A 26,441-nucleotide genomic window follows, 5' to 3' on the forward strand; every position below is an offset into this window, starting at 1 on the left:
CAGCAAGCAAGTCCTTAAACCCCACATTCATTTTCACAAGAGTCTGGTGGTTAGAATGAGATAAGGGAGTAAATGTGGGCAAAGCTCAGACCAGTTTTGAGAAATAACAATTTTTATATCTTAGTTTAAAAAATTACTTGCAAGAATTTTAGCTATATTACTTTACTTAGTTATTTGTTATAGGATTATGATTTTATAAATATGTCATAGCTGATGTTCTGCCATTCAAGTGACATGCAATATGCGTATAAATTGCAAACTCCTTAGCCTAGCATAAAAGCCCTGTGTGGCATGCTATCAAATTAACAACTTTTTCAGAATCATGTCAGATCCTCTTCATAGGCAACCTGAGTGCCAACTGTACTAAATTTCTCTTTCAGATCTTGGCGAATGTGCATATGCTATTTCCTGCTCCAAACCTGAAAACTCCTATTCATTGATCAAGATCCAATTCCAGTGTTTCTCCCTCATCATCAACTCTCCAAGAAGAGTTTGTTATTTCCTCCCCTGTGTTTGAACGTATTTCTGTTTTTAGGAATCATATATCCCTTTGTTTTAAAACTATTGACTTATTTTTCAACCTCATACACTAAGGCTGCCAGCTCCAAAATGGCAGGATGCAACTCTTCATCAGCTCTACCTCAGCCAAGTTCAAGAAATAGACACAGACTGCACAGAAACACCCTTGAACATATATTTGTGAAGTTATTGCCAAATGTTAGATTAGATATCATTGCTTTAAGCAATTAACATTTAATAAAACATCTCGCAAATACACTGTTGATGGTCATGGTCTGAACTTGGCCTCCAAGTGGCTCTACCTACATTTAGTTCTGATGGATGTTTGCTCTAACATGTTGAAGTCCAGGAAGAATAAAATCCTGTTTACCTGTAAGTATGTCTATATAGTCTGCCATGAGAAATGATTTTCTAGTCTAAAGGCTTATTGTGAAAGAGCCATGTTTTGGGGGATTTCATTAACATTTTAAAATGTTAACAATTCTGTCAGCCTAAACTGAAAATGACTGTGTGAGAAATGAAAGCTTGCATAACTCTGACACTCGCTATTCATGGCTCATTATCCTCATGACTTTCATTCTGCAGTGAGGAAGTAGGGTCAGGGCCACAAAATTTAGGAACAATTAAGAAAATTACTATATGCAGATATGACTTATGGACTGAGAATAATGACCTTGCTAAAAGACTGTATTCAACAAAATAAATAAGGATGATGAAAAACCCACAGATGTTTTATAGCTTAAGGCAGCTTTTCAGTTATTTATTATAAAGAATCTTTCCAGGGTTTTGCCTACTTCCCTTGACCTTTTCCTGAACACTTTGAAACTTTCTCTTTGACTGTATTCCTCAGGGAGTTTAAGAAGTCCTAGGCATATTTCCTGAAAGTTCTTTGAGTTCATTCTCAAACACATCCATGGAGATGAAAATATTGTTACTGACCTCTACACATTGTGAGTTGCTGCCAGGCTCCAAACCACATACTCTTCTTTTACAACTATCAAAGTCTGAGGAATAAACTTGTGGAAAGAGCCACAAGGGCAAAGGTTATCCACTAACCTAACATTCCATCCAAAAAAAAAAATTGTATCTAGGTTAAGTTAAAAAAACTTGTTTTTAATTTAGACCAAATTTTATTTCTCTACCAACCATGTATTATTCTTCTAGAGTCATAGATGGTATAGGACATAAATATAAAATGTCCTTGTCTCCTTTCTATATTAATTTCAATAAATGTCTTTTAAGTAGCAGCTATCTGCTAGGCATTAAATTAGGCTGAATAATAGTGTCTCCACTTAGCAGAATTTATGTTTTAGTTCAGAAGTCAGATGCATAGACAAATAATGATGATGGAACAGGCTAAGTACCATCATATAATTTCATGTACAAAGGGCCATGGGATTTTTATAGAAGGAGGCACATAACTTTAACATATATTAAATTCTGAGGAGCCAGAAAAATCAGCTTGGTCTTGAAAAAATGAACCCCTAAAGTATATACAATCCAAGTCAACAAATATTTCTCCCTGTAGTTTCTAAACATTTTTAGGATTCGAACAGAATTATTTTTTGTGTGCTCTCCATTTTATATGGACAGAAAGGCATCAAATAATATAGTTTTCACAAGTGGTTTTTTCCTGTGTGCTGTTTAAGATTGCCCTTCTAAAATAATGACTATTCAAAATGATAACTTAAGGCTTTGTTTATATTTTTGATTTGAAGGAGAATGTTTTCTATCTCAGATTAAAATCCTGAGCCTCAATTTTGTGCTAGTTCAAAAACAGTAGGTTAAATATGGATAGTGGCTATAGCATAAAGCATGCATAGGCTTTAATCCTGAGGAAATTCAAATACAATGTAGGAAAAAATGTTGAAAGTACAATATAGGAAAATTAGATGATGATAGAATGTCTAATTTTACCATTAATAGATTAATAAATGAATTTTGAATTATTTTATTAACAACATTCTGTAAGGAATGTGTAGCCTGTGCTTCAACTCTGCCATATATATGGCATTTAGCATGTTGCCTTGCACATAGTAGGTGCTCAATCCATATATGTGAAATTAATGCTTTGGACCTTCTGACTTTTCCTCAAATGTTCATGTCTTTTTAAAAGGCAAGACACCATGAGGTTGCCCTGTGTTCCCCTTGTTCTAAGAGCACATCCTGAAAGTGGGGCCAGACTGTAGTCCTCACTTCTGAAACAGCAATAATTCTCTGGTTTGGCCTCTCTAACCATAGGTGGTCCTTTTTAGAAAAAAAAATCTTAGTCCCAGTAAAATATTCTTTAAGGATATTCTCCTTTTTCCAGGGATCATGAAAATGATATCTATAGGATGGATTATTCTTTAACTTAAATAAGCTTTTTCATTCCAGCTTCTGAACCAGATTGAGAAGGTGGAAAGGTAACTAAATGTAAAAAAAAATATTACATTATTTATATAAAATGTATAAAATATATATTACATGCATATACACATATAATGTATAAAATATCTATCATCTTCTATCTATCAATTGATCTATATTTCTATCACAACTCTTCCATGCATAGTAGGAACCACTATTATATCCTTTCTACATAAATGGGTATAGGACATAGGTAACTAAGGTTCAGAGAAGTTAAATCACTTGACCAAGTGATGCAAATAGCAGGTTACAAGAGCTAAAATTCAAATTCAGAGAGTCTGGCTCCAGGGTCTATGTTTTCAACCACTGCTCTATACTGCCTTAAGCATCATTGTCTGGAAGGAGAGAGAAAGTCTATCTCCTGCTTGACTAATTTTTTTTCTCCACATAGATTTAGAGAGATTTGTTTGAATCTGCTGATATGGGAAAGAGTGGGCAGGAACAGAAACCTTTGTTGTGTATTTTTTATAAGCTGAGCACAGTGTTAGGTACTTTTCATATAAAATTGTGTGGTCACTTTGTTAATAATACATTAAGCTATCTGGAGTTCCTGTCGTGGCACAGTGGAAATGAATCCAACTAGGAACCATGAGGTTGCAGGTTTGATCCCTGGCCTTGCTCAGTGGGTTAACGATCTGGCGTTGCCATGAGCTATGTGTAGGTTGCAGATGTGGCTTGGATCCTGAGTTGCTGTGGCTCTGGTGTAGGCTGGCAGCAACAGCTCCGGTTAGACCCCTAGCCTGGGAACCTCCATATGCTGTGAGTGTGGCCCTAAAAAAGACAAAAAAGACCAAAAAAAAAATATATATATATATATTCGATACCATCCTAGTTTACTAATTAGAAAACTGAGGCTCAGGGTTTTTAAATAACTTGCCAAGAACACACAGCTAGTATGGGACTATGGGTTTAAAATCAGGACTGAGTGTTCCCCACTATACACCATGTGCTTCCTGCAAAGAGAATAGACAGGGCAATTTTACTTCCTGTCCCAGTCCAATGTATGGGGATGTAACTTGGGCTTTGCATCCTACCTTGACAAATATTGTCCCGAAGTAAGATTTGCAGTCTCCACATCCATGCAGTTCATCGTGCTGGGAATGAGAGCAAGTTCTGGCTGGATCATGGTGGCTGTGGCTACAGCTCTTGCAACCAGTTCCATGGCATCTTGTACATAGTACTCAAAGACAGACTGTGTTGTTTTTCCATGAGCAATGAGCCCTAAGGGCAGACCTTCTGTCCTCAGTTCCTCGACATTCTGGGAGTCCCCTAGCACCCAATGAAGCTCAGAGGGCGTAAGTCCAAACTGGGTGGTAATTTTGAAAATCCGCCGGATACTTTCCATGTCACAGCCAAACATCACCATGGTGGGCGTGCTGTTCTTAATGCTCTCAAGCTGGGCTTGCAGGAAGCTCAAGAGGTCCTCAGTAGAGGAGAGATTGGTGGTGATGTTGATGATCGAGCCCAGGTGGAACTTGGAATTATTCTGGGTAAGGAAGAGGAAGTCGGTGATGTTCCAGTCTTCCTGGCACAGCAACAAGCTAAAATTGTACCAGTTGTTCATGGTCAGGATTGAGACAGTGACATCAGCATCAGAACTTAATGAATTTTCTAAACTCAGTTGGAGGTGAAGGGGATTCTGTATTTAAAGATATGAAAAAGAAGAATTAGAATGTATTGGCCAAAGATTATAACATAGGGTACTTTTGCTTTCTTATGAGGTTTACTCATTTATTGTTCCCTGTGATATTCAAATGCCTCTGGGAAAAAATTCCCATGACTTGGAAAACTATGTTTCCTGTCTAATGGAAGTGATTCTCTACAACAGATTTCTTTATAATTTTTGCTCAAAGTACCAGAAGGCAGATGGTTCTTGGTATAAATGTCAGGGGTGACACAACCATACATTTAGTCTTAAATTGTTAGGCTTGTCTACTTCCTCACAGACAGTCCCCCTCGAGGCATCTCATTTCTAACTATCCGTGTTCTTAACTCATTTGTTAAATTTTCTTGTCAGGTGAAATAATTGAAAGAAATTTCTTTCACTTTCCTTTAAAATGAATAGCAGAAAAATCATATAACAGTGCAAGGGCTTGCATAAGGATAGTGTGGAAAAAGGACGCATCATAGTTTCCCAAGCTTCCAGCCTGTGAGGAAGGCACTTCTCATAATATATATGGTGCTATGGTCTAAATGTTTATGTCAAAACACGTATATTGAAACCCTAATTCCCAGAGGAGGGGGGTCTTTGGGAAGTAATTAGGTCATGAGGTCAGAACCCTCATGAATGAGATTAATGCCCTAGAGGCTCAAGAGAATTCCCTTGTCTCTTCCACTATGTGAGAACACAGTGAGAAGCTGGCAGGCTGCAACCTCAGAGAGGACCCCAACCACGCTGGGACCCTAATCTCAAACTTCCAGCCTCGGAACTGTGGGAAATGAAAGTCCGTTGTTAAAGCTCCCTAATCTGTGTTATAGCAGTCTACATACACTAAGACATATGGAATCATTAAAAATATACTCATCAAAATTTAATACATAGTTTGATACTGAAGGTTTGATTGCATTTCTATATTGACTGTGATAGGATTCCTGCTGTGAAATGTGAAATCTGCGCCATTTAAACACATCTATGTAATTTCCATCGAAATTGCATCTATGGATAGAAACTCACCAACACAGTGAAAGAAGAACAACGTGTTTGAAAACTCACAAGTTATTAATCATAAAGTAGAAATAGGCCTCTAATAAATAAAACTCTTAACTTCTCTCCTGAGAGAAGGTATTTGACATATCTATCCTTTAATATTGATATTTGGAAGATGGTTAGCACTCTGATTCACATGTTAGGTATACAATAGATGAACTAAATGTTCCCGTTTTGAAGCTGTCAGACTACTAGACTATTTTTGAGAACTTGCCAAACATTCAGTTCAATAACATAAGTAGAGAAATGAAGAAGACTTTCTCAGTAAAGTTTCATGCTATTGTACAAAAGGAAAGAAGTATGGCCTTTCCTTACCAACTAAAAAAAAACAAACAAAAAAAAAGCGTGTAGCAAGAAACAGGGTTTGAGCTGAACTTTGAATAAGTGTAGCATAAGGAATGAGGATTCAAAAGGGATTTATGGGAGAAAAACTATGACCAAAGGCAGTGAGTGAGAGTAATCATGGTGGTAGGAAGGATGGAATCTTAACATTTGTTCTGAGAATGTGACTTCTGTCCTTCCAAAGCAAACTTTTGAGCAGAACTTGCAATAATATAAGCAAAACTTCAGGAGGATCATCTATAAGTGGCATTCAAAAGGGAGAGGGAAAATAAGCCCTCCAGGATTTTGATTAGGTGCTAAAGGTTTAAACTGGAACCAGTGCTAGTAATGATAGGGAAGAGCGATGAAAAGATTTTCATTAAAATTAAAATTTAGTGACAAGATCAGATATAAGAGGCAAAGAGATAAAGATGTCAAAAAACCAGGAGCCAGGTATCCCGTCCTTGTTCCTCAGGCTTGAGATGCCATGCAAGATAGGAGGAATGGAATCTCCATTTTTTCACTCCTACTATACTGATGAATATAGCTTGCTCAGAGAGTTCTTTCTGCCCTCTTTTGCCTTTCTTCCTTTCCTTCTTCCTTTTTATTTCCACCTCTGCCTTAACCCTCTTCCAGAAGCAAAGACCAATGGAAGGCAAACTTTACATTTTGCTGGCAGGAACACACTATTCCCAACTGTTTTCTTGGCCTCAGCTCCCTATTCTGTTGCCAGTTTTCTCTCTAAAACAGAAACATGACCGTATCATTCTTATGCACCACAACCTATGAATCATTCGTAGGACAAATTTCAAAAATCAAGAGTATGGCTTAAGAGTATCCCTAGTCTTTTACTATACCTCCAACACTCCAAACATGCACACCAAGACAAGTCACAGTGGACAATTTATCTTCCTTCTATCAGAGCAAGCTATTCCCAACTACACCTATTTGATATGCCTATCTCTCCACCTGGGAATGTATTTGCCTGCATTCATATTCATCCTTCAGAACTCAGATCTTCCATGCAGATTTCCAGAATTCTGTTTATGTTCTATTTACTAATATTTTCTGTTGCTGTTTTTTTTTTTTTTCTCTCACATTATTTTTACCCCATTGATTTCCTGCAATGGTGAGCTGGGTTTTTGTTTGTTTGACTGCTCCTCTGACTGTTGCCCGAGTAGAATTAATCATCTAATGCCTGTGTCACGGTGTCATGTTGTTCATCCCTATAGCACTCTGCACACTGTAAGTTAGCTATTTAGTTAGGTGTTTATCTCTCACACTAGACTGGAATCTTCTTTAGGATAAGGACCATATCTCAACCATCTCTTCTAGCACAGTTCTTAGTTAACCAGAGGTAGTATTTTTTCCTCATTTGTTTACTTTTTAAATTTAATTTTATTGGAGCATAGTTGACTTGCAATGTTGCCACTAGTTTCAAATGTACAGCAAAGTGAGTCAGTCATACATAGCAATATATCCATTCTTTTTTCCCCATATCAGAGATAGTATTTATCAACTGGGATTTTACTTTTGTTTACCTCAACAAACAGGCTATGATCCAGGCTATGATCATAAGCTTGTCAAGGAAAAACTGAGAAGACCATTTCCAGCAGAGGTTTAAGAACCAATATTTTGCCCCTAGTTGGAACAAAGGCCCTTCTGTGCCCTTGGCACACAGGAATTCATTAAACCCAGATGTGAGAATCAGGCTCTAACGGAGGCAGGGATGAAAATGTTTTCATCTTGCTGAAGAGGGAAGTAAAGTTAGCTAATCATATTGAGCATTCAGCACCTTAGAAATGAAGGCATTGGCATGAAAGAGTGACAGAGTAGTAAAACAAAGACCTCTCTTCATGGATAATGATTACTCTGTATAATCACACTCATCCCTGCAAACAATTCTTTTTTTTTCCAATTAATTAGTTGTTTATTTTTAGCTGTGCCCGCAGCATGCAGAAATTCCCCAGCCCTACAAACGATTCTACCGAGAAATTCCAGATGTGGCACTTAATTGTTATATAAACTTAAAGGACACAATTCTTCATATAAATATTTATTAAATAATAGTTTAGAAACATGTAGTGATACTGCATTTATCTAGCAGCCTCAGATGCAGCATCTCCTAACTTCTTTCCATACAATAATAAGGGGAAAGGCGTGCATGCATGCACACACCCACAGACATATGAAAACGTATAACAATACAATTCAAGCCTAATTGTAAAACTTTCATTGAAACCTGGGACAAAAATTAAGCAACGAAATTGAGAGTCAAAATCTATAGCTTAGCTATAGATTGCTGTTGGCAAAACAATAACCCATGGCCTGAAAGAAGGTATAATTTAGGAAAAAAATTCCAAATTCTTTATTTCCTAAATCAGAGCTCCAATAACAAAACAATCTAAGAATCAGGAAGGTTCTCCACCATGCTGAAAGACAGTGAAGACTGCCTCATAAATTGCCTCACCGTTTATATAAATTAAAATATACAGGCTCGGTAGAAGGAGGTAGAGGGAGAGAAAAAAAATGAATTAAAACAGTAAGTACTAACAAAAAGATTAACAGGTAAATAAATTGAACAGATGTTAATATATGTTAAGAAGTACACTGATTTAATATACTATATTAATATGGTATACACTGAGATTAAAAAGGAATATAGAAGAAACACATATGAAGTTAGGAGCTGATAAAATAGATTTTTTTAAAAGTAAATACCACTTAAAGACCTAATTCCACCACATATTAAAAATAAATTCCAGACCATTTAAGAGTTAAAAGTACAATGTCAAATCATTAAAAGACCAAATAGGTAAATACATCTCAGAGATCATCATGTGCAAGACAAAGATATTAAGCAAAATACTACAGTATACTTTATTTTTAGCATTAAGCACCTCTCATAAACAAAAAAACAAAATTTAAAGGAACATGAGAAAGAAGAGAATATTTACAACAAAATCAGGAAATAGACATTGACTGGGCATTCATTCAATCAAGAAAATTCATTTTAAGCTCTATGAGCCATACTCTCTGCAAAAAATTCCTGTTGACTATATTGCTGATGAGAGACAATATACAGATAAGCAGACAAGTAAACACTTGATATAATTATAAATTATGGACATAGGGCGTAGCAAGACTAGGGAAAGAGTGTTCCAGGAAAACTGTTAATAATAATGATTAGTAGGGTAGGCGGATACAAGTATTTGCACTGTATAAGCATTCTCTAATTGGAACTTTAGAAAAAAATAAACGGTGTACAGAAAAATGATTAATCACTACATATAGGTAAACATATATAATGACTTTAAAAAACACACATTTAACTAAAAATGGGGTCTCATTCTGACCATTTTCTGACTAGGTACCATCTTCCTAGCCCCACCCAGGTAAACAGGTGGAGCCACTACCTGCTTTGATATTCCCATTTGATTCTTTACTTTCCTCTTCTGCAGTGTCTACAACGGTTTGCTACAGGAGATATCTTTTACAAATACCAGTTATACCAACTCCTTAGCAGGAAAAGAGCAACTCTATCTCAGGATGGGAGAGGCTATTTATTTGGAAGACATCACATTCACAGCAGAGCATACCCTTCCCTGCTCCAACCACCCTACTCCCAAAAACAAAAAAACTTCTTTCTTTGGTAACTAGCTCCAAAGTCACTTCACAAGTTAGGAAACTTATGGTGCCAGCTGCTGGAGATTCCCTGTCAATCTTTGTTCTTCCCAGGAGCAGAGATTCACCTATTTTCGAGATCAGTAAAAGTTTCAAAAACACAATAAGCTGCAGTAAAGAGCTTGCCAAGGGCTTTGAGATACTCCCTCAGAAGAATAGAGGTAACAAAGCCAGGTTTGCTTTAAGAGTAGAGAAAAGATGAAATTCCTTTAGCTCTTTCTTGGGCAAACCCATTTAGTTCTGCCTTGTAGGCCAAAGCTTAGAAAGCTCAAGTAAGCATAATATTTCCCCCACTTTTAAGAAAGATGAAATTCTGTTCCATTCCTAAGTCTGCTGATTGCTAAAGGTGTTCAAGGGCTCAGAACTGCTTCAGGCTGCTATTGCTGCTCCTCAGCCAAAGAGGCTGCGGAAGACTTGCTGTTTCTCATTACCTCACACCTCATTTGACCCATATCATACGGAAGTCTTTTTCCTTCTGAAAATTAAAGTTTATTCCCTTCGAAGCCCAGGCTTTTAAATAAATTAAAATAAATTAACTATTTTTACAGCTGCATTAGGGATTCAGGCAAACATAAGGCATAGTCCCTGCCCAGAAAGTGTAATCTAATAGTAATAATACAAATGAAAAGCTAATACCTAACAATGCTCCTAGTGCTTTTCGCATATTATTTTATTTTCAAAATGGCCTCATGAAGTGATTCCAATGATTAGCCTCCTTTAAAAGATGACAAAAATCAGGCTCAGAAAGAGTGAGTAATTTTCCCAAAGTTGCACAGCTACTAAGAAATAGAGCCTGGATCCAAAATCCAAGTTTGGAAGACTTGAAAGTCTTATGCTTTTAGCCAGGACTCTATACTGTTCCCTCCACTTAATAAGAACAAATGTGCAGTAGAGACTTGACATTTGTAGGATCAATATTTATAGCTCCCATTATTTGCAAGTAATCCTAAAGGCCCATGGAATCAAGTCACTTTTAAGACAGGTCATGGTATGGGTTAGAATGACATGCCCTGTGTGGATGGCACATGGGAGTCAGTGAAGGGGCTGGGCCTGCTGCCCAGCATGCACACGCCTCAGCCATTCTCTTCACTCGCCCTCCTATTTGTAGCAACTCCTGTGAAATGAGAAGACTTGTGATATTTCATAAATAACAATTTAACAAAGAAAGCCAGTGGCATAATTAATGATGTCAGTTTTACGTTTGGTAAAATAAAAAAGTTTGGAAAATGTCACTTAAATTTTTCACTTAGACTCTGCTGAATCTCATGGATGAAACTATAATCTACAATGGTGTTCAACTAGTATGTATGGGAGTTTCACCAAGGATCTTAGGACATATCCTTTGGGATTTTTGAGCCATATACAAGCAGTATATAAGAGGAGTAAAAATACAATGAGCGCTTCAGAAGACAGGGTTATGGATACATGGTGCAGTTGGCATAATGTTGTCAGTCACGTTGGATGTCATGCATTTCATTGCAGCAGTTAGAGAAAAGTTGGTCTTCCCTCATGGAAACAGAGCAGATGCTGGTAGACTGGCTCAGTCTTATGAGGAAGTGTTGGCACACATACACAGTCTTCACAAATAACTGGCTGATTGATCCAACAAAAACAAGTGTTGAAAGCCATGGATACGGTGATGTATGCCTTCAGGCAGGGGGAAGAGCAGACATATACACACAGCAGGTACTCTTTGAACCAGTTCAATCCTTTTTCACCATAGGCCACTTTGCAGAAAGGGAAGTCAGAGGCATAGTAGGTCAGCTTGTGGCAATCACTCAAACTTCCTGTGGTAGGCTTCTGATCATGTGTTTTTCCCCATTCTAGTGCCATCTAGATGATACTCAACTCTAGTGCCATCTCTTGATACTCAACTCTTTCATCTAGAGTCCACCCCCTTTCACTTTTGTTGTGGGTGGTTATAGTTTCTCTCACCTGACTCCTGGTAATCTTGAGAGCCTTTAGCTGCCACTCACTCTCTCATACAAGATAGACCTTGCCCAGGTACAATTTTTAGGGCTTAAAACGGTTACCAGTATACTTGGGGGAGGGGGGACTTTGGTTAAAAGGATATGGCTACGGAAAATATGTAGTCATAAGATGCTCAAGAGAGCAACTGACTCAGGCAAAATGTCCCAAAGCAGGAAAAGGTGAACCAGGGACAGGGAGTCATTGGAAATGTGGGCATTCAATGTCAGGAAAGCTAGTAGGTGGCAATAAGGTCCAAAACCCTGCTCTGGGGTCTGGAAGGTCACTGCAGCTCCCAGGGGAGCCTGGAGGAGAGAGCCCTTTGGCTCTATTTGGAGTAACTCATAACTTTGTTTGAATTGGGGCTCTGTCATTTACCAGTTGTGCATGATAGACTTCGTGAAAATCATTTAGCCTATGGAGCTTAATTTTACTTTTATGTACAATGAAAATGATACCACTTACCTTGCAAGGTTTGTGAGGATTAAAAAAAAGAAAATATATACATATAAAGCATCAGGACACAGCAGATAGCTCAGAATGCTGCTGCTGCTGCTGCTGAGATTAGGAATATTATACTAGGAGAACTGAAGTGTAAGAGGTAGACTGGTGGTATGCTCATTTTATTTAACAAACAGTTGAGTATCCGTTTTAAGTATCTATTTTGCGTCTGCTTTGGGAACTGACACTAGGACTACAGTAACGAATAGGCCAATACTGTCTTGTCTTTGACGAACTTTAAAGTCTAGAGGGTGCTGTTATCAGCATCAAGACACAAACTCAAGGATAATTTAGAAGTATACCAACAGACCAGTAGCAAGAAAGAGTGCCCAATGTTTGAGCCAGACTGAAAGGAATAATGATTTGGTTTTTTGGTTTTAGATTATGAGGCAAATACCTTGACACCCTCTTTCCTGAATTTCAGACAAACCCTGGGCACTGAGGTAAGACCAAATCTACAGACAAAGGTCAGGGATGAAAGAGAAGGGAGGAAGAGGCTAGAAGAGGCAGAATCTTCATCACATGCCCAACATGTATAAGTGTTTCATAAATATTAGCCTTATTACTATTATCATCATTGGTATTGTTAACAAAATCAGCCCACCTCCTTGGGCTGGTGTAACTGATCTTCCTTCTCGACTCAGAGCATTCTGATGTCAACATCAGTCACTGTGCCTGACTACAGCACCATGATGTACTCAGGGGCCATGGAGCCAGCTGGTTTCCATTTGACTGCACCAAGAAAGGATGAGCATATGGCAATGCCGGAGCTCTTGAATCTCTCTAGAAAGTGGATTTTCTCTTTCCTGCCACGGTGTTGGGTTACCTACTTTCCCTCTTGTTGTGTTAGTGTGCCCACATTTCTGGCCTCCTTGCAGCCTCTTTAAATATACTTTGAGCTAAAAGAAGAGTATAACTCTCATGTCACAATTTTGTCTAAAGTAAGAATAAAATACAGGGAGTTCCCATCGTGGCTCAGTGGAAAGGAATCCGACAAGGAACCATGAGGCTGCGGGTTCAATCCCTGGCCTTGCTCAGTGGGTAATGATCCGGCGTTGCTGAGAGCTGTGGCGTAGGTCGCAGATGCGGTTCGGATCTCGCATTGCTGTGGCTCTGGCGTAGGCCGGCGGCTACAGCTCCAATTTGACCCCTAGCCTGAGAACCTCCATATGCCTTGAGTGTGGCCCTAGAAAAAATAGACAAAAAGACAAAAAAATAAAAAATAAGGAATAAAATACAGAAAGACCATGTTACAAGCAAATACTGAGGAGGCTGTGTGCTGGATTTGAGACCAGGACTGTTCTGGGGAAACTGACTTCCACTTTCTTCAACTGTAACAAGAGAATAATGGTCATCGAACTACCTCAGGACAAGGTGGAGAGGACACGATGGCATGCATGGGGAAGTGACTTATGAAGTAGAAAGCACTATAAAACAGAATACATAATGCATTTGCCTATCTGTTTTGTAGACAGTAGGAGGCTGGTGGGAACCATAAGCTGGAGAGAGGTAAAGGAGGCATTTGTAGAGTAGAATATTCAAGTTAGATAAAATTTTCATATTCTATACCAACTTTTTCATCTTCATATTACAAAGGACAAGATTATTTGTCACATTTCAAGAACTTTTGGAATAAAGATTTTAGTTTAAGGCTGATTTTGGAGTTCCCGCCATGGCGCAGCAGAAACGAATCCAACTAGAAACCATGAGGTTTTGGGTTCGATTCCTGGCCTCACTCAGTAGGTTATAGATCTGTCGTTGCTGTACGCTGTGGTGTAGATTGCTTATGAGGCTCAGATCTGGCATTGCTGTGGCTGTGGCATAGGCTGGTGGCTAGAGCTCCGATTAGACCCCTAGCCTGGGAGCCTCCGTATGCACTCGAAGTATATGGAGGTTCCCAGGGTAGGGGTTGAATCACAGCCACAGTTGCCAGTCACAGCCACAGCCACATCCCCTTGGGACCTGAGACACGTCTGCAACCTACCCCACAGCTCACGGCAATGCCAGATCCTTAACCCACTGAGTGAGGCTAGGGATCGAACCTGGGTCCTCATGGATACTAGTCAGATTTGTTCCCACTGAGCCATGACAGGAACCCCACATTTGAATGAACCTCCACATTTATACATACCAGCAGGCAGATGATCCACAAGATAATTAAAATTTATCAAAGTATTCAAACTATTGCTATAGATACTCTCTTGGTGGCAAACTGCAGCATGTTTTCTTATAATAGGAACTATTGAAAAATGCACCAGATAATTACACTGTCTAGCATGCAAGCTAAATTTCCTATGGGAATTTTATTATTTTATGTCAATGCAGCTTGAAACTATTAATAAGAAAGAGATCACTTATGTCAGATGCTAATTTGCTTTATTATACAAGAATGAAAACTCAGCTAAATGCAAATTATTTCTATTTTTAAATACCCTCCAGAACTGACACTACAGTAGACATAAACTTTTTTTCTCAATTCCATTTGCCGTTTTTTTTATTAATACATGTTTTGTATACGTAAACCATGGTTCAACTGTGATGTAATGTGACTTTTGTATATACTGGTTTAGCATTCCAGATTAATTTGATAGTATCATACATTTATAAAATCAATTTAATTGCATAATGGCTTATTTGATTTGGAGATTTTTAAAAATTACATGGACTCATATTCATTGTTTACTACCTGGCCGTGACCAGTTTAACACTAGAAATAATATCAGCATGCCATTAAGCAGCATCTAAGTAAATTTTCACTTTAGCACTTTTTAAAATTTGTGGTCTACTAATTATGATTAAGTTTTGCTGCAATACATTTTATTTCACCTGCATTATTAGGACTGCATTAGTTTAATCAATGCTTTGTACCTTTCAAATTCTGGTTCAAAGTAAGAAGACACTGGAAATACTGAATTTAGTTCTCAAAGTCTCTGGTCACAGAGGCAATACTTTCTCATGAATGAGTAATTTAATTATTAATGGTTCTTTAAACAGTTTTGGCGATCTCAGGTCCAGAATGGTGAATCCTGAGTGAACTGGCTTATGTTCATTCACAATGGTCTAGGTGAGCATTGTCACCGATTCTGAAATGAAAAATGACCTAGTTGGTTAATTTTCAAATTTAAGGTTTGAATTGCATCTGGCTCTGTTGTGAACTCACTGGTCACATCATTACCCATATCTATTAAAGCCCAGTAATAATCAGAGAAGTCAGAAATATTAAGTTTGAATGATCTACCAAAAGCCAGCTGGTATAATTATGATTTTGTTATTTTGTTTATAAGGGACTTTAAAAGCTTCCTCTACCCCAACTCCTGTACAATTTATGGAATGCCATGAATTAAGGGGTAAGAGTGAGTTATAGGTCTTTCTCTTTCTATTGGGAAAGTTAATAATTTAATTGAGGTGGTCTGTCTTCATGACAGTCTTCTGTGAATATGACTAAATTTTAATATTTATGAATAGCTACTTGTGTTTAATTTTACTTCCTGATTTTTAAAGGAAAGATTCAACCTTCACACTCTCTCTGCAGTCCTTAAACCACAAATAATTACCCTTTAGAAGACAGGTATAGTGAACTGATTTATGAATTCCCTAATTTTTCTTCTCCACTGTGAAAAACACAAACAATCACATCCTATCTTGAAACAGAAACATTAATTACTAACATATCTAGTGCTAAAACAAATCAAATCAATAAAATGGATTTTCTGGGTTTCTACCAACTTACTGTAGAAGCCCTGGAATGATCTCTTTCTGGAATTACTTACTGTTCTCTGTCTGTGTCCTGGATGATCCTGGAGGGTTCTGTTATCCTGTCCCTCTCCTCCCTTTCCAGATCATTCAAGCTCCATCAGAGCCCACTGTTACATCTCTGTTTTCTAGCCCTCATCCGTACTTCCTCTGAAGGGCAACTGTGGTGTCATCTTGTCCTATTTATTAAGTTGTCTAAATATATCTTAGTTTCCTTTCATCTTGGAAGCCATTTCAAAAATCTTGGGATTCCCTGAGTGCTCCAGCTCTCTTGTCTATTCATCCAAGGGTAGATCATTTTTTTCTGCCCAGAACACTCTTTATCTCTCTTTCTGCATCACTAACTCCTAGTCATCTTTCAAGGTTGTGCTCAGGCTTTATTTTCTCCACTTAAACATTCCTGACTTACCTTGCCCTCAAGTTGTACAACCTGCCTCTCTTTTACCTGCAAGCCCCACCATACACTGCACATCTGCCACTCATTTATCACATGACACAGTCATTAGTTTACTCATCTCTCTCCTTCCTGGACTATTTGGAGGCTAGAGATGTTGCCTTGCAGAGTGAAATCCTGAGTAACATTGCCTAGAAAATAAGAGACTTATAGAGAAGAAGTGGTGGTGGAATGAATAAATGGTGATGTATAGTTTGGATTTAGACAGAGAAGTCTGACCTTTACCTGAGATGCGCGTCTATTTTTTATGAGTCATTTTCCTTCCTATTGGACTAATACGGTACCTCTTGAGAGCCAGGAATGATCATTAGCTGCTTTCTCCATAAAATCTTATCCTCCCAGATGACACAAATCTTCTCTGATGTCAATCAGAAAAGTGGCACCTGAATACCCAGAGGATTGACAGAATTGCTTAAGTGCATATACACCCCAGGCACTGTTTAGAAATACATGGCCAGATTCAAACTGTGTCAGTCTTTTTCTTTACACAAAAGATGGTTGGGAGGAAATATTTATTGTGCTTTATAAATTATTTGTATTTGAATTTGTTTAAATCCTCAACAGTGATGCATTTAAAACATACTTCAATGCACAAACGTATCACTAGTGAGGCAACCTCTCAGTGACTCTTCTGCTATCTATAGTCAGGTACTGCTACAGAGGTGGCAAATGACTTTGAAATCTCTGTGACCAATCTTGAATGGGATTATAACAAGGTAACTAGAAATGATAATAAATAAAGACGATGATGTTAAGGGAAAGAAGAGGACAAAGGAAGATGACAGAGATCTTATCAGGATTTCAAACTTTAAAATAACAACCTATCATTACTGTGTGTAACAGAAAGTATATTGACATTTTCATAAAAGAGAAAGTAATTAGGCTTCTGTTTACTTGAATTCAGACACACAACTACACATGGCTTGGAGGACGGGGAGAAGGGAATACAGACAACTACACTAGTCTGAATTGTCCCCCTCCTTGCCCTGAATTGGTCTAGTTTGCCACGTTGTATGTATGACAGAAGAGTGAAGATGCTTATTTCTTCCTCAAGGAAATAAAGTGAGCTAGAGTAAGGGGGTCCAGAATTAGTTCCTGAAATGTCTTGCAATTTTCCACTAGGGAAACGACAGAGAGATTTTTCTTTCCTCTCTCTCACCTCCAGACCTTGTTCTGGAATTCACTCCAGCAGTTTTTCTCTCTCCCTCGAGCTTACAAATATCCTCGACATCATCCACTTCACTCCTTTCCTGCAGCACAAGTCTAAAGATGTACTGATGCTTAAAATTTCTACTTCCTCATTTTCTATTTTTCTCATCCAATCGAGCTTTTGAATTCACCATAACAACTTTTAATTTTTTTATTTTATGGCTGTACCCGCAGCATATGGAAGTTCCTAGGCCAGGGACTGAATCCAAGCCACAACTACAACCTACACTGCAGCTGTGGCAATGCCAGATTCATTAACCCACTGCACCGGACTGGGACTGAACCTGCACCTCTGCCATGATGGGAGCTGCTACAGTCGGATTCTTAACCTGCTGTGCCACAGCAGGAACTCCCTAACAACCTTTATTCAAGCAGACAATGACCAAATACTGCTGAAGTGAAAGGCTGATTTTCATTCTACAGGTGACTCACCTCTAAATACCATTCAACACAGTTGTTCACTTCCTCTTGAATTCCATTGGCCTTGTTTTCTTCTTATCCCACCAGTTTATCAGTCTATCATTTTTCTAAATTTGATGCACCTCCAGCCTCTCTCCTTGCCTCCTGTTTTCTTACCCACGCTCCTACTAAATTTAAGTACCACTTATACCCTTCGATCTCTAACCTAGACCTTGTTTATTCAACTGTCTTCTTGATATCTCTTTTTGGATTCCTGTTGGGCATCTGAAACCTAAGAAGTCCAAAGAGATACACTGTGTTCTTTCCTCTTACCCTGACTCTACCACCACCCCTGCCAAATCCATTTCCCTTAAAGCATTCCCCAGGTCACCAGGATTGCACCGTCATCTATAACAACTGCTCAGGCCAAAAAATAAGAAATCTTCACATCAGTAAGTCTCACTTGCTCCAAAATGTACTTTGAATTCAATCACTTTCATCATCTCATCACTTCTAAAGCAAGCTTCCATCTGTCACTTAGACTAATGGGACAGCCCCTTCACTGAGTCTCCCTGCCTCTACCACTGTTGGTCTGACAATCAGTTCCATACCTAGCAGGTGAAGTGGTCTTTTAAAGAAACCTAAATTCACATGATTCCTTTGCTTAGAACACTTTAATAATTTCCCACTGCAATTAAACCAAAATGTGACCTCTGCACCCAATGCCCTAACTGATCTGGCTCTGCCTGTTCTTCTAAGCTCCCCACCCCATCTGTGAGGTCTCAAAGCTCTGCTGCTCAACCCTTGTATTTGGTGTTCCTTCTTTTTCATGAAAAGTGACAACACTCTTCCCCCATGTGGATGGTTCTTTCTCAACATTCACGCCTCAGCTCAAATTTCTGGGCTTTTCTATCTCATGTAAGCAGCTTCCCCCTGGATCACCCATCAAATCCATCATATGCTTCACAGAACATGACTTTATCTTCTTTACAGCACTGGTCAATAACAGAAGTTACCTTACTCATTCATTGATGAACTTGAATGTTTTCTCACTACTAAGATGAAAGTGTCTAGAAGGGCCCAGACACTTGATCCTCCTCATCTCCCCTGGGCCTAGAATAATGCTGCATGGTGCATGTTGACTGATGGACCCAAGATGTCCCTTTCACATATAAAGTTTAACTTTCTACCCCAAACTTCACAAGCTCATTTTTTGACCTATGAGACGTATCCCAGAAACTGCCCCAGTAAAATTATTTTGGGGTGGTTGACCAATAGAAATGTGTCTTCTTTACTACCTCTGTCTCCATCCATGAGTGCCCGGTACTCCCTTTGCGTCTTGATCGTGAACTCTTTCTTGATTTCTAAATGTTTATCTAAGCATTTGCCTTCTTTGTGGCCCTATTTCTAGCTTTCTCTTTTGTTTAAACATAAGGCAAAGGGCTTCCTTTAAAAAGAACATCATAATGGCAAGTGACTGTATCTACTAAGCATTAGAAACCATTATCATCATATTTAAACAGCTTGCTGTTTTGGCTATTGTCTTAAAAAGATGAGACATTTTAGCTATTATTTAAAAACTTCATTATGGCACAGCTCTTTACTGCAAAATCGGTTGTCTCTGGATCAAATCATGTTTCCTAAAATATTCTCATAAAGGATTTCTCGACAGAATAGGGCTAGTGCATTAAATATCTTAATGTAATGTTGCAGAGAGGCTCATTTTAACTCTTTGGTGTTTCAGGCCATATTCACCTTCAGAGTAACTCATGATTCTAGACAATTTATTTTAGATATATTTTTATTCAGAAAATATTGGTTGAATCACTACTACACATCAGACACTGTAACACATATTGGAAATGTGATTGAAATGAACAAAACAGATATATCCTCTGCCTTTATGGTGCTTTGAATCTTAGGGGGAGGCAGATATTAATAAAATAATACATAATAAAATAAAAAATAAGAGTAACACTGATTAAATGAATGTTCACTATGTGCCAATGTTTTAAGTGCATTACAATTATGAATTCATTTCATCAAGAACATGGAGGAACTACTAACATGGCTATTATTATAAAGAGGAAGGAACTAAGCTCACATAACTGGTAAGAAACTAAGATGAGGTTCAAAATCACTCTCTGGAAGCCATACCTTCTTTTTTTTTTGTCTTTTTAGGGCCGCACCCGCAGCATATGGAGGTTCCCAGGCCAGGGGTCTAATCAGAGCTGTAGCTGCCAGCCTACGCCACAGCCACAGCAACACCAGACCCAAGCCAAGTCTGCGACCTACACCACAGCTCACAGCAATGCTGGATCCTTAACCCCTGAGCAAGGCCAGGGATCTAACCTGCAACCTTATGGTTTCTAGTTGGATTTGTTTCTGCTGCACCACGACAGGAACCCAAGCCATACTTTTAATCACTACATTTTCCTATCTAGTGAAGCTTGCTGAAAAAAGTGAAAGGCAAGAATTATTCCAAGTACATTCATAATTATAACAGTAAGCTCTATGAACCTAAAGTGAAGAGTCTAAAGAGAGCACGTTCCATTATCGCTCAGTCATAAAAAGGAAGGAAAAAATGCTATTTGGATGGACCTAGAGATTATCATACAAGTGAAGGAAGGCAAAGACAAATATATAATATTGCTTATATGTGGAATCTAAAAAAATGATACAAATGAACTTATTTATAAAACAGAAATGGACTCACAGACATAGAAAACAAGCTTATAGTTAAGAAAGGGGAATGAGGGGGGAGGATAAATTAGGAGTTTGGGATTAAAATACAGATAGATATATAGGTAGATAGATAACCAACAAGGACCTACTGTATAGCACAAGGAACTAAACTCAGTATCTTATAATAACCTGTAATGGAAGAGAATCATGTCGCTGTGCATATGAAACGAGCACATTATAAATCAACTATATTTCAGTAATTTTTTTTTTTTAAAGAGAGTATATTCCAGAGTGACCTAATCTGGGGAATCAAGGAAGATCTTCTTGGGGAAGAGATGGGAAGGTTTTAATTAATTTAGATTTCATTCTCTCCAGCCCTATACTGCCCTATTAATACTACAAGAACCTTCTTTTCAAAGCAATGCAGAAGCTCCTCAGTGACAATTTGGTAGTTAATTCATGCTCTGACCTTTCCACTTCCTGCAATGTAATCAATCTCTGCTGTTGCTTAACATGGTGCAAAGTCAGAACAAATGAATATGGGTTGTATGCTCATAAAAACTCCCTGGGTGGCCATGGTCTGTCCTGAGATGAATGTAGCACATTCAATAATAACCCTAACAAGTGAACAATATTAAGTCTGATTCTTTGGTGACCCATTCTAGCTACCTGTAGATAAAGCTAAAATTTGGAAAGGAATTATTTAAGAGGATTATAATCAGGTTATGTAATTAAGGCCCTGGAAGGACTGACACCATTGCATTTAATTTATGACACACTATATAGTAAATCATTTCAGGGAAATGGCGCCTCTCCTTTTAACGCAGGTCATTAGGAAAACACTCCTCACTGTCTATGTGACAGAGCACTAGAATGTGCTGCCAGAGGAGGTCATCATAGTTCTTTTTAAGCAACAGCTCATTTAATTCCCACATGAGCCAGGATGCTTCAATTTGTTCCTTGGATACAGATTTCATTCCTCACCCCAGTACTTATCTAAAAATGTAGAACGCTGCACACAAGGGAGACCAAGAGAAAGGAGAATGAATGTATTGCCAAATGACCAAGTTTTATAGCCTCTCAAATCCAAGAGGATTGATCTTCCTTTTTTTTTAATTCACTTGCAGATGAAACTTACAGATTTTAGAAAAGAAACCATAGACTTGTAATGAGGCAGAGAGACTAAATCAGCAAATGAGAAGCAAGAAACATCCCAACAGCAATTATTCAACAGCCACTGAAATTTGCAAAAGATGCCAGTATCTCACAGGAGAGTAAACAATCATGATGTTAAAATGTCAACTGTGGAAAGAGTATGTTCAAAAAGCAATGCAAAATTTCCCAGCAGTATATTTTGTCTTATGGAGTGTAGCATTATGCACAACACTCCCTATGTAGCCCCAGGGTTGTAGCTGCATCAGCAGAAATCTCTCTACTTCTCTGTCCATGGCAATCACTAATGAACTCAACTGGGGACACACTAGCTAGCTTAATTTATTATCACCACTAATTGTTTACGTCTAGTAAGGTTAAAAGCTGAAATTCAAACCCAAATCCTATTTACACCCATTTGACTGTTGTTCTTCAAGGTTAGTTTATTGTCTGATCCTGCATATCTCTGGAACAGGCAAGAAAGGCCTCCCTTTTGGTTGCCCTGGTGATGCCTTCTTCATATGTCTTTTAAAATATCCCAGATAGGCAGTTCCTTGGAAATAAGAAATGGCTATTGATGGGAGTCATATTACTTAAAAAGCAAACTGATTATTGATACACCTAGCTCTCCAGTTTAAGTGAGCACCGTTTTTGTTTTGATTTAGCTTTTCACAATCACTCTCAATATTAAGAGACATCTCTAACACTATATGATATGCCTAGAGTTTTCAGGTTAATATCAAGGTAATTTTTTAAAATTCTTAACTGTGGCAAACAACCCATCCTAAGAATTTAGGATAAGTAGATAGAGAATTTTGACTCCCTGCCTGGAAGGCTAGTGTAATGTTCTACTCTCTTTTTTTTTTTTTTTTTTTAGGACCACACCCATGGCATATGGAAATTCCCAGGCTAGGGGTAGAATCAGAGCTATAGCTGCCAGCCTACACCACAGCCACAGCAACACCAGATCTGAGCTGCTTCTGCAACCTACACCACAGCTCACAACAACGCTGGGTCCTTAACCCACTGAGCAAGGATACTAGTTGGGTTCATTACTGCTGAGCAACAATGGGAATTCCCTACTCTTTTTTCATGCTTAATGTTTCTGCTGAAGAGGACAATGAAAGGGAGCATGAAGTCAGAAGTTGCTCAGTACGCTTTTGATAGCTCTTTGGCAAGGCTTTCCCCTTAATGTTAACCAACTGCATTCTGCTGATTATCTGGTGAGAAAAAGATGAAGTTCTTCAATGTAAAAGGTTAGGATGGGGGTGGTGGTCAGAGGTGCTAAATGTGTTAAAGATAGAGAATGAGAACAGTCCCACCATTTGGATGAAGAGCCTAAAACAGTTAGCTGATGAGAGTAAAATATTTGTCATTCCAAAGGGTCTCAAGGCCATGTCAGTGATTGAGTGCTAATAGTAGTGGAAAGATCACTAAGTGATAATGCAATCCCATTTTAGGACTTGAATAGCTAATTGGATTTTATGATTTTCAGGGATTTAACATTATTTACTATGGGCAATGGGGTTGTCCAGTGGTGGGAAGATCGGCATCATGTGCCTTTTAAATATCTTTTCAAACAAGATAATGTGGTTTTTGTGATGGCTTTGTAGATAGAGCCAATTAAAGCATATTTTCCCCAGTGGCACAAGGGGACTATGTGACAGTACTGCTAAACTAAAGGGGAAGTAGAATGTCCTGTAGGAAAGGAGAGATGGGTTACTGTGGCTCAGTCCCCAATGAGCTCAAGGTTATAGAATTAATGTGGCCTGGGAGTTCCCATCGTGGCGCAGTGGTTAACAAATCCCTAGGAACCATGAGGTTGCGGGTTCCATCCCTGCCCTTGCTAGTGGGTTAACGATCCAGCGTTGCCGTGAACTGTGGTGTAGGTTGCAGACGTAGCTCAGATCCCGCGTTGCTGTGGCTCTGGCCTAGGCCGGCGGCTACAGCTCCAATTTGACCCCCTATCCTGGGAACCTCCATGTGCTGTGAGAGCTGCCCAAGAAATAGCAAAAAGACCAAAAAAAAAAAAAAAAAGAATTAATGTGGCCTGGGAGTAATCTATATGACACTTACCATGACAAGGTTCTATTTATATAATTTTAATTAATCATGAATGAGTCATTTTTGCTTAGAGATCTAGAATTAAATTTATCATCTGTTCAAGGCATAAATCAAATAATGAGATAATGATTTGTCTTATGCATTTCTATGGCTAGCCTGAGATTTTTATAACAGATGAGTGAGCATCTAGCTCCAAAATTATAAGGTCTACACTAGTCTCTCAGATGTTAATTAAAAGTCCTCAAAGTAACTTTGCAGACTCTCACATAAAAATTTGCAGCAAATTCCCCAATATATGAATATGTCACAAGATATATTTTATGAATCCCACATAATAGTAGAAAGCTCAGAGTTAAAATTTTAACTGTTATGAATGTTTTCAAAAAGCTCTGGAAAGGATTTGAAATGATCACAACACAAAGGCAATTTCAAAATGCCCCAGTGACCCTTGGCAGGGACTTACTCTTTTAACAGCATGCTTATATTTTCCCAGCCATAACCTTTATCTCGATTCTTTAAGTTTTTTTTTTTTCTCTTTTGAAATGATTTCTCCTAGGAAGATGAGATGCTTAATATATATAGAGGTTGGACATGAGTAAGGAAAGTCAATGGTAAATACATCAATGTGTATTCAAGGTCAAATAGATCTCAGAAAATTCAAACAATCTTTGCTAGCAAGAAACAAGAGTCATTATGTGTCCATCTCAACAGCTTCAGATGATAATAGGTAACATTTTAAGATGCCAAAGGCATCATCTAAAGGAAATTTTAAATAAAATACCATTTACTGAAACAGTACAACTTTCTGTTTATGGGATCTTTGGTAGAGTATCTCTGGTCTTTTTGAGGCAGCAGAAGCTGGGGATTAAAGTCTCAAGAGAGGAGTTGGGATCTTGGATTTGGATGATGGTGCCAGAGCAGCTCATACACTCACTATCCGAGCTCTCAGAAGGAGCATCTCTGAATTGGCAGCGATTTAGAAAACAGAGGACTGAACCTAAAAAACCAAAAAAGTTAATTTTAATACTTGCTTGGTAAAATTGTCCACCTGAGGCTCAGTTTCTCTATAATTTCATTTGTAATCTGATGGATTTACACTTTCCCCCCAGCGCTGTAGTATGCTATGTGAACTAACATTATTTTGTAAATCGTAAAATCTCCATCAAAGTGATTATTTTTATTATACAGATACCAAAAAAAGGCTCATATCCTATCCCTAAGACCTAAAGCAACTGAGACACCCTATTATAACTTCACACTGTACTCATTCCTTCTTCAGTTATTAAAAAAGTCTACTGGAGGAGTTCCCATCATGGCGCAGTGGTTAACGAATCCGACTAGGAACCATGAGGTTGCGGGTTCGGTCCCTGCCCTTGCTCAGTGGGTTAACGATCCAGCGTTGCCGTGAGCTGTGGTGTAGGTTGCAGACATGGCTTGGATCCAGCGTTGCTGTGGCTCTGGAGTAGGCCGGCAGCTACAGCTCCGATTAGACCCCTAGCCTGGGAACCTCCATATGCCGAGGGAGCGGCCCAATAAATAGCAAAAAAAAAAAAAAAAAAAAAAAAAAGACAAAAAAAAAAGTCTACTGGAGAAAGTAGGAATGGTATTTTTATGGTCTATCACTATGACAGGGTAAAAGGCCTTTGAGGAAGTGTTTGAATATGCCAAAGAAACTTATTTTATATGCAACCTGTCTTTTTTTATTTGCTATTAGTCATCGACATTCTTTTTCATGGAAATCTTTTGTTTTACAGTACTCCTGAGTGAAGCTCAGTAATCTGGAAAGCTGGAAGGAACTATAAAGAGATTACATTTGAAACACTGGTGGTACAATCCAGTCTTTTAAAAACTAAAGAGCTATCTGTAGGTAAATGATAATTGAGACTCTGGGCAGAGTAGGAGTGGGTAAGTGGAAACAACAGAGCTAAGATCATTAAGGCTATAAGTTTTGATTATCAAAAAGTCTCAAATGACAGATAATAGCGATTTTGTGTTTAACCAAATTCTCTATGGCAGAGAATTCTTGTTTTTTTTTTTTTTTTTTTGAGCATCAAGAATACAAATTAAGACAAAAATTCATTTATTGTTGCATTGAAAATGTCAAAATATGTGCAAATATTAGTGATTTTTTGCAGATATCAGGGAATATTAAGTCTTGCAGATGACTGATGTCCCAAGTCTAATCTCAACAGCAAGAATGTATTACCTAAAAAGAGATTTCTACTAGTCTAGAGATCTGTCGTGGGTGGATACTTTCCAATTTCTACCTTGTCCCATAGGTCTGTATCATAACTCAGATACTTCTACTTATGTCAAAATTGTATAGTCAGTTTAATCAGATTGCTTTCCCAATGGAGAGGCTACTAAAGACAGTCAACCTCTGGTGATGAGGAACCCAAGGGAGGAAATCTGCCAAACAATTACAGTGACATTACGTGGCACAGAGTCAGCTGGCAACGAGGCGCTGTTCTGGGCAATCTGAAAGACAAACTAAATGGCCAAAGCAAATAATTCCCATTAATGTATTTTTTTCTAAACTTCATATTATCTGATTCAACTATCTGTTTAGTTCAGATGAACTGGAAAATTGCCCAGTCTCCATAGCTCTCAGCACTT

General features: G+C 38.3%; 1 protein-coding gene across 1 annotated transcript in view; it reads right to left on the reverse strand.

The window, feature by feature from the left end:
• The window catches only part of GRIN3A (glutamate ionotropic receptor NMDA type subunit 3A), a 156,525-nt gene that overhangs the window by 107,362 nt on the left and 22,722 nt on the right, over positions 1-26,441 (reverse strand). Inside the window, exon 2 of the mRNA XM_047768073.1 lies at positions 3,963-4,567. Within this exon, the coding sequence (XP_047624029.1) occupies positions 3,963-4,567 (605 nt within the window). The remainder of the gene's footprint in view (positions 1-3,962; positions 4,568-26,441) is intronic.

This window comes from Phacochoerus africanus, chromosome 2 (genome assembly GCF_016906955.1).
Source record: "Phacochoerus africanus isolate WHEZ1 chromosome 2, ROS_Pafr_v1, whole genome shotgun sequence".
NCBI lineage: Eukaryota > Metazoa > Chordata > Mammalia > Artiodactyla > Suidae > Phacochoerus > Phacochoerus africanus.